The 9,555-nt window shown below is 33.3% G+C and overlaps 2 protein-coding genes across 4 annotated transcripts; one reads left to right on the forward strand and one right to left on the reverse strand.

Moving 5' to 3' along the window:
* Nucleotides 1-233: 233 nt before the first annotated feature.
* LOC132284314 (H/ACA ribonucleoprotein complex subunit 2-like protein) lies at nt 234-5,644 on the reverse strand. 3 transcript variants are annotated; one of them, XM_059786406.1, is made up of 5 exons: nt 5,510-5,644; nt 3,814-4,009; nt 3,660-3,729; nt 1,455-1,560; nt 234-507 (listed from the first exon to the last, which is right to left on the reverse strand). In XM_059786406.1, the coding sequence occupies exons 2-5, from the start codon at nt 3,947-3,949 to the stop codon at nt 346-348; spliced, it is 474 nt and encodes a 157-aa protein (XP_059642389.1). In that variant the 5' UTR covers nt 3,950-4,009; nt 5,510-5,644; the 3' UTR covers nt 234-345. The 3 variants fall into 3 exon arrangements, with proteins under 3 accessions (XP_059642389.1, XP_059642388.1, XP_059642390.1); XM_059786405.1 differs by having other exon boundaries at nt 3,814-4,034; nt 5,510-5,594; XM_059786407.1 differs by having other exon boundaries at nt 3,814-4,018; nt 5,510-5,578.
* A 2,411-nt stretch (nt 5,645-8,055) lies between these two features.
* LOC132281896 (probable glutathione S-transferase) lies at nt 8,056-9,232 on the forward strand. Its single transcript, XM_059783555.1, has 2 exons — nt 8,056-8,364; nt 8,867-9,232. The coding sequence occupies exons 1-2, from the start codon at nt 8,056-8,058 to the stop codon at nt 9,230-9,232; spliced, it is 675 nt and encodes a 224-aa protein (XP_059639538.1).
* Nucleotides 9,233-9,555: the final 323 nt, after the last annotated feature.

Genomic DNA, 9,555 nt, shown 5'->3' on the forward strand with positions numbered 1-9,555 from the left:
AATATGGCTCCTTTGGCTTTAAAATGTAAAAAGATTATAATAAATGAAATGAAATAAAATAAACTGCAATCCTTTTACACGGCTGCAAAAAAAATCAATTCTGAGATGAGAATGAGACTATAACTTGAACCCACTAATTTGGAAGAGAATTGGATAACCAATTTTTCCAGATGCGGGAACTGGGCTTGAGTTGATATGTGATACCAAGCACATATAAATAAATAACGCAAACGTACTGCATGTAGCTCCGCTTCAGATATATATAAATAACCACATGGCATCTCAAACCAAAACAAAGTACATCATTGAGAAAAAAAGCACAGATATCATAGTTTTTGTAGTCCTTCAGAACATAGAGGAAGCAAGTTCGGACACATCTGATACAACTTGGGTATAATCTGCCTTCAGTTTTTCTTGTTCCTCCTGGCCTAATTCCCCCTTGGTGGGCTTGGTTAGCACCAGAACACAGCACGTCGGCCTCTTCGTGGCTCCTGCATTTGCAAGATCCTGAAGAAAGCAGTCCATTATGTTCTCACCGTCAAGATTTATGAGCGATGCACTAAAACATATATTGTACCTTAACTACCATAAGTGAGTGCCTACACCTGAATGCTTGTCACCAATGCATGATTGACTATAAAATGAAGCAGATTACTTTGAAGGACACTTTTACAATAAATTGAATAAATTATAATTATTTTGCTTGAATGGTCAACCACTTAAACAACCTAACCCTCCCCAGACCCCGCAGTGGTGTGAGCCTGGTGCATTGGGCTAGCCCTATGTTTTTTTTGTTGATGTCCAGTATGGCTTTGAAACCATGCAACAGACGGAGATGAATTTGGTCAAAATCTAATCTGTAAATAATGAAAACATGAGCCCAGCTCATACTCCATTATAAATGTGAAACAAGTCCAGGTTTACATTCAAGTCAGCAAATGAATAAGCAAGTTTACCCCTCCTGAAACTCGAAAACTAAGCCCTATGACCCATATAATTTCATTTTGATGGAAAATCTGGACATTTATGCTGTGTAAACTTCTTTGTTTAATATGAGCACAATAGCCTTCTTCATATACAAATATTGTAACATAAATTCAAGGACAGAGTCCTCTACAACGATGACATGACAGAATATGAACAATCACCAGGGGAAAAACTAATAATAATAATAATAAATGGAATCATTTTAATCAAACCACTGAACTTAACCCAAAGATAATAAACATGCATGTTGATGGACTCGTTGAAATGTTAAGAAAACTGAAGTGAACTTATTTCATACATTGAGCAAATAAAGCAGGATGACATTAATGAAATGATATGGTGAAACTCACCCTTAAGATGCTCTAGATAAAAAGCAGGAGGAAGGAAAAAAAAAAATGAAGACAATAAAAAATTTTAAAAAAATTTTCAGAAGAAAACGTAAAAAAAAAAAAAAAAATTCAACTCACTTCTTTAGAGGAAACGTATATGTAGGGTATTTCAGACTCTTCACACAAGACTGGAACATGAGTGATGACATCAATAGGAGATATGTTCCCTGCTATGACACATAATCTGCATTCAGAGAAAACATGAGAAGTTAAACAACATTCATTTTCAACTTCAAAAGCAATCCTGGGGAAGAGATCTTTAGAATTGAGAACATTCTACATAAGCTAGATGATAAGCTCAAGAAAAATTTAAATCAACACTTAACAAATCAATTAACATTTAGAATAATCACTTCATTGGCAGCAAGAACATCAACCCTGCATAATTTTGGAACATTAGTAATTGACTAATCAATATATAAAATCCATTCCAAGTAACATATAATCTTCTAGATGACTAAAAATGGGATTTTCAAATTCAATAAACATGCCATACAAAAGATGTGTCCTTTCCCATCTACTATGTATGTAAAAGTTAGAAAATCAAGTAACTCAGACATTTCTGCCAATATCATTTGAAGATAGATCTCAAGTATTGCATTTTGAATTTATATTCTTCTAAAAATTCTAAGGGTCTGTATATCAAGACATACTTTGTTTTAAGTGGTTCTGCCTACTAATCATTATGACAAAACAACAATTTCCATTAAATATTAGTTTAGCCTCTTTAGCTTTATATTAGAAAGCTTTTCTAACATTATTTTTCTTTAAGAGGCCAAGCTTTGACTTTGTCGCTAATTAACTTTCCTAACATTACTTTTGATAGGAGGACAAAGCTGTTACGGCACAGTGGTTAAGTGCTGGCAAGCCTGGCATGCTTCTGAAGGAGGGGTAGTTAATGTGTTCGATTCTCTTTGTTGATTGTGGGGAAAAAGTCTTTTAAATAAGATATTAAGGAAAGCTAATTCATCCAAATTTGATAAATTGCAGTCATCAGATAAATTTGACACAACAACATCAGCGCATACATGATGAAATGTCCCCATCTACAATTTTAATTTATCTACAACCAAAGCCCCCAGAATCGAAAAATCTTTCAAACTAAGAAAGAAAGTATTCGGCAGGAGGGCTTGGCTTACCGACTTCTTCGCTAAGGGACCCGCCCTAAAACACCCATTCTCCGTCTCCTTATGTTTCTGGCTGGTTCGTCTACTTGGAAAAAGGGCTCACTCTGAGTTCAACTTCCATATGGAAGTCTTATTTCCTTTCTAGATGGAGAAGAAAGACTAAGACTTATAAGACCGTGTTCCAACTCTCTGCAAAAACCTGCTTTCTTGATGCTTCAGAAAAAGACTAAAAATAGCATTTGATCGATAGCGTAATTTCGGGAAGGATTGCAAAAAGAAAATAAAGGGGGTATTGCAATTTTCCTGTTTTCATGCCAAGATGCAGGGTGGTGATCCTATCAAGAATCTATAATCTAGGGGATAAGTAGGCATGGCTTTCTAAAATCTTTATATGGGCTGAAGTAGTCACCTTGGGCATGCTTTAACCGATTCAGTGATGTAGTTATCACTTCACACCTGCTTCTTCCGTCGCAGTCCAGATAACCGTTGTTCCATTATCTTGGTATATGTTGGCTCATCCATATTGATGTAGTCTGTTCCCTTATATTCCTTAGTTTGGGTAAATCTATTTGACCCACTCTTTTCCCAAGTCATCAGGATCTAGCACTACCTCAAAGGACATCATTCTTACCATCAACCTGTTGCTCATATATACCCCAACATCAGATATTTGTACTAAAAAAGCCACTCAAATATGCAATGATAATGCCAATCATAGTTAACTACCACAAAATAAAAAATAAAAAATCCAATAATAACAAAAAAAAACTGAAACATGTCAAATTCCTATGTCTCCAAACATCAATCTAAAATGAGATGATGGGCAAGCGGATGCATCAAAATTGAGCATCTTTTGGGGTTTTATTCAAAATCTAAAATAAAATTGAAATTTTTACGATCAGAGAGAAACTAAAACAAAGTCACCAAACTTGTAGTTTGCTATTTCATTTTCAACAAGGCTCACCTAAATAAACTCACACGGTCGAACAGAAATCAATATCCCTCGTTTTGCAAAGACTTGTATCTAAGTTAGTCGTATTAAAGAACATATGAACTGATGGGTTTACAACAGTTTCACATAATTAATAAAAAAAAAAAAAAAATCAAATAATGATGCTAACGCAATGCAATGAAGCAAAAACTCAAACTGACTGACCCTTTGTTACCACGCCGAATACTTTTGACGACTTCTTTGACTCCTCTCTTCAGGCATTTGTGTTCGGCAGCTGAAAGAAGACGACCAGGTCAATATAATTACAGAAACATATATATATATATATATATATATAGATAGAAAAATGTATAGATACCTCGGCGGACGAGTTTGAGGGTTCGCTTAGAGAGCTTCTTTCCAGCAAGGGGTTTGGCAATGGGGGCCAAAGCTAACAACTTCTTATTCTCTTTCTCCTTCTGCGCCGACTTCTCAGCTTCATTATCGCTTCCCATCTCTCTCTCCTCTATACTTTCTCAGGGCCGGCCCTGAGATTCCAAATATTTTGAGAGGCCCTGGGCGAACTTTCAAATGTAAGGCCTTTAAATTTCATACGCACAAAAAAATATTATAAGAGTGAGAAATTTTCACACGATGTTTTCAAATTCTATAGCTAATATAATTGTGCGCCTGTGCATTGTGCAGAAGACAACTAACTAATAACTATAAATTTATCACCACCAACTAATTGTGCACCTGTACAGTGTGCATAAGACAACTAACTAATAACTATAAATCTATCACCACCAATAAATAATTGTGCGCCTGTGTAGTGTGCTTAAGACAACTAACTAATAACTATAAATTTTTATCACCACCAATAAATAATTGTGAGCTTGTGCAGTTTGCATAAGACAACTAACTAAAAACTATAAATCTATCATCACCAATAAATAATTGTGCGCATGTGCAGTGTGCATAAGACAGCTAACTAATGACAATAAATCTATCAATTAAAGAGTGCGAAATTTTCACAGGCACAAAATAAAAAATGAAGAGAACAGTTTACTAGAGAACAGAAAACTGCAGCTTCTTTTACATTCATTGTTTATATAGCTACTAAAATTTGATGATTACAGATGACAAAACTATGTGGAGATGAGGTGACTATATATATTATAGGAGGCTGAACTTGTAGTACTGAAGAAGTAGTGGGACTTTTAGGTTATATGTGGCATCCACTATCATATATAGTTTTGTCTTTCACTCTTTGTATTAACTACACTACACTTTGTGTTTGATTTTTTTTTTTGGGAGCCAATTACCCCTTTCTTGATTTCAGGATGAGGAATCAACTTTAGTACCAGTGATTGGTTGATCATTGCTACAGAAGACCTGTGCAAATTAATAGAAAAACCATTAACTTTTGTTTTGTTAAAGCCTGCTCTTGATTTCCATGTGTTGGTACATTCTGATGGCAAGTGCTTTGACAGTATTATTAGCTGAAATTCTAGCTGAGCCAACTTCAAATAACATCAATAATGGTGGTAATAAAAATAAAATATAAAAAAACCCTTAATTTGGCACTTTTAAGAATGAGCATAATTTAGAGATCGAAAAAGTTAATTATTACCTCAAAGGCTCAACCCACTAGAAGGGATCCTTAATTTTCGTAGGATTGAATGTGAAAATGCAAAAAATTACGAGGAAAAGGGGTATGGTTGCTGCTGTTGTGAGATTGGAGTGGAATTATGGAGAGGAAAAAATAAAAAAAAGTACCTGCCATAGATTATGGACTCGATCGCCATGAAATGTAGAAAGGCATACATTTATTAAAATACTAAGAGAACCAAAATATATTCATTCAGCTTTTGATAGCCATCACACACAGTGACACACACACAAAAAAAAACCTAGTTTGGAAGCTACTTTTCACTATTGGAACAAAGGTAAAGGCCCGAATCAAACGAACCAAAGTTAGAACAAATCAAATGATGAGATGAACGAAAGAAAGAAACATATATAAAAGATCGATTCATGCAAAAGGACAGAGAAGAGAAAGAGGATGAACATACCTTGTCACCTGAGGCGATAGCGGAGGCTGCGCCCTGCGGAGTGTCTAAGCAGATTGCGTCGTCTGAAACTTGCCCTAACTTAAAAAAAAAAATAAAAAAATTGAGGCCCAAGGCGACCAAGACTTGTCCTAACTTAATTTTTTTTTTTTTCCATCCCCTATGGGACTCAAACTTTGAGGCCCTTTGAAATTTGAGGCCCAAGGCGATAGCCTTATTCGCCTTGGGCCAGGGCCGGCCCTAGTTAGAAAGCAAGGCAGAGTTACACTACTCAAACTTTTTGAAGTTCAATCCCCTTTGGATTTCGGCTCACATAGATATGATCCACTTTATTTTTGAACGTTCCGCTTTTCCACTCCAGTATTGGTATGTGTAAGTTCAAGTATACACAGTAAACACACTTATATATATATATATATATATAAAATTTGAAATTGACATCAATGGTCTGCAAAGAAGCTCGCTTTCCATTTTCACCTTTTTATTTTTAAAATTATATTTTCTTTCTTGTAAAGATTTTAGACTTGAATTATTAGAGAAGAGAAGGTTTGATAAAAATTTCACTTTTGAACTTCAGGAGATTAGTGTAACATGTGGGTGCTTATTTATTTATTATAAAATTTAAATTGTTAGGTAGTGTTGTATATTTATTTATTTATATATATTTCAATTCTATTCAAATTCGATGTCAAACAAATCCCATTTGTAACAATTAACTAACAAATTGAACAAAAAAGCTTGACCAGAAATCTTATTCTATTTATCAAAATTGAATTATAATTTTAAATTCAAAATTTGGAAAAGGTTGAATATGAATTTTAGAAAAGTTTGAATATGAATTTTGTATTGATTTGCTCCAAATATGTTGCAGGGTTCCAGATCCCGAATCTCGTGGGCACCTATTTGTCGGTGCATAAATCCATATATTAAAATGTAAATTTTACAATTTATCCCATCTTTTTTTAGTTATTCAAACTATTAACTTATTTCATTGGTCAAACACACACACACACACACATATTTTAAAACAACCACAACATAACATTATACTAATCTCTGAATCATCTTTGCTGACAAAATTTCCGTCTTTCTTTATTAGGTGAACTAATAAAGCTCTGGCTTGCAAAAAATAATAATAAAAATAAATAAATAAAGCTCTAGCTCAAAAAGTCAACACATGCATATTGCATACTAAATTAATAATTTCTCTTTTTTACTAAAAAAAAAATAAAAGAAAAGAAAACTCAGTTTGTTTATTTTTATATATTCAGTAAACAAATCAAATAAAAGCATAGGTTATATATTAGCTCAAATTTTGAAGGTCATGCCAAATACGTCGTGTTTTTTTTATTTTTATTTTTTTCCTTCCTGTCTCTCTTAAATTCAAAAGGGTAAAACGCAAATTTGGAGGTTGGAGGTCCGAATTTAATTTAATTGGAGGAAATCTCAGAGAATTTTTTAATGATCAATGTGTATATAGGATAGAGAACAACATGTATCTAGTAGTGGTGAATTATGAGGTACTCTGACCCAATTCTATAAAGGAAAAATGTAAAAAATCTCCTATTAAATGAAAAACATGTCTGAGATTTAAGAAAGGATAAAGTGTAAAGAATAAATAACATCCTTGCTATTTAAGTATGTGCTTATAAATCCTTATTATTTAAAAATATGTGTAAATTGTCCCCTTAATATTTGTTGATGTTCAATTTTGATCATTTTTTTTTTTTTTTGATAAAAATTTCAAAATACCTTTAAAAATTGAGATCATTATCTTTTATTTTTATTTTGTCTTAAGGTTTTAAGTATTTTAATTTTTAAATTGATAAAATGTCCTTATTTGTTCAATTTACAAAATCTAACATTTTTTTTTTTCTTCAAGAGAGTATTTAACTATTATGTATATGACTAGAATTTTTTGGGCACTTTTACTGTCAAAGACTTAAAATATCTAAAACTATTTAGAAATTGACCGGTGATACTTGTATCGATTTGTTGTAGTGAATAACCTAATTAAATATTTTTAATTAATTATTTATACATAATACAAGTGGAGGCTTGTGCACTTTATTTACAATAGATTAATTGAAAAAAATAGATCTAACAATTTAGTGACACATGAATTTATCTTTTAATAAAATTACTTTATAACAGGTGTTAGAACTTTATTTGGCCACATCCTAGGTTTTTGATAAACTATGAACATAGGTTTCGCTTCAGATTTAGATTCAAAATATAGATTTTGATATGAAATGTAGACGTAGAACCGGATTTACAGGATCAATCTGCTCCACATGCACTCCATTTTATCTCCGGATAATATCAAAATAGAATTAGGGAGACTAAACAGCTAATTGTCGGCGCGCGCGCACACTATAAAATGCTTTCTTTTTTGTCTACGTGCGAAGCATGTTTTTATTTTATTTCTTTCTTTAACCAATTCAAAAGAGAGCCATCTTCGCAGAAAAACAGAATACAATATATATATATATAAGTATCACACAATGAGAAAGTTGAAGTTGAGTATTGGTTTTGCAGATTTTGTTAGAATGGGAGATGTGAAGGTGATAGGGGTTACCACAAGCCTATTTTGCCCGAGAGTTGAATGGGCTCTAAAACTGAAAGGCGTTGAGTATGAATACATTGAAGAAGTCCTATCAAACAAGAGTCCTACTCTTCTCAAGCTCAACCCTGTTCTCAAGAAGGTCCCAGTGCTTGTGCATGATGACAAACCCATTGCTGAGTCCCTCGTCATCCTCGAATACATTGATGAGACATGGAAGGACAACCCATTGCTGCCTCAAGATCCTTATGAGAGAGCCACGGCTCGTTTTTGGGCAAAGTTTGCTGATGAGAAGGTACATATATGTATTCATTTTCCAGGTTTCTCGTTTTCTTTTTCCCATGAAATGGATCGGGTTTGATCCGACATCAGAAAAGTATTTATCAGTTTAGACTTTAAATTTGTATTCCAACAAAAACAGAGAAAAATGGATCAGATACTGTTGTTCTTTACTTCTTTATAATGTCTGTCTTGGATTCCTATATAACTTGTACTGTATAAAACCTTTAACAAACTATACCCTTTATTATATTGTTTAGTTTTAGAAACGTGGAAGTCTAATTTTTATTTATTTATTTATTTTTTAAATCTGAAAGTCTTTTTTTTAACTATACGTACCAAAGTGAATGTGTCGGCAGGACCTGAAACGGATTGATCCAAGAGACATTCAATTGACTTTGTATTTATTTTGTATTTTATATATTTATTATTATAACAGAATAAATGATGAAATGTATAATGAATGACATGAGCCTTAATTTTAGTGTGAACATGTTGTGTTTTCTTATTTGCTTTAGTGTGTGTCTGGTATATGGAGAGCTTGCAAGGCTGAAGGTGAAGAGAAAGAAAAGGCCATACAGTGTGCACAAGAATCTCTAGCATTTCTTGAGAAACAGATTGAAGGGAAGAAGTATTTTGGAGGAGAAGAGATAGGATTTATGGACCTGGTAGTGGGTTGGATGCCTTTTTGGCTCGACTTCATGGAAGAAGACGGCGACATGAAGCTACTTGACGCCCAAAAATTTCCTTCCCTCCATGAATGGGCTCAAAATTTCATCCAAATTCCACTCATTAAGGAATGCCTTCCACCAAGAGAAAAGCTGGTCAATTACTTCCAAGTTTGTCTCAGCTACTTGCGTTCCTTAGGCAACAAACACCCATGATTTCTGTTTTTAATTGCAATATCTTTGTAGCTGTGATGTGCTTAATTTGATTAAAATAGCTCAATGGTAAGGTGTGCTAAATTTATGTGTGGATTCGGATTGATAGTTAAATACATTTGTAACATCATATTTAAACCAGACTGCAAAAATCATCTTCTAAAATCTCTCAAAAGACTGTCATTTTATACATAGTTAAACATACTGCAACTGAACCTTCTTTCCAAAATATTCTCTCCAGAAGACTAATATTTTTTTTGAAATCCTTGAAAGCAGACTTAAGTGATTAAATACAAAAGGTTTATGTCTTTCCAATTCACCTGATT

This window comes from Cornus florida, unplaced genomic scaffold, assembly GCF_030987335.1.
Source record: "Cornus florida cultivar Cherokee Brave unplaced genomic scaffold, ASM3098733v1 CherokeeBrave_3.0.0_Hap2_Chr11, whole genome shotgun sequence".
Classification (NCBI taxonomy): domain Eukaryota; kingdom Viridiplantae; phylum Streptophyta; class Magnoliopsida; order Cornales; family Cornaceae; genus Cornus; species Cornus florida.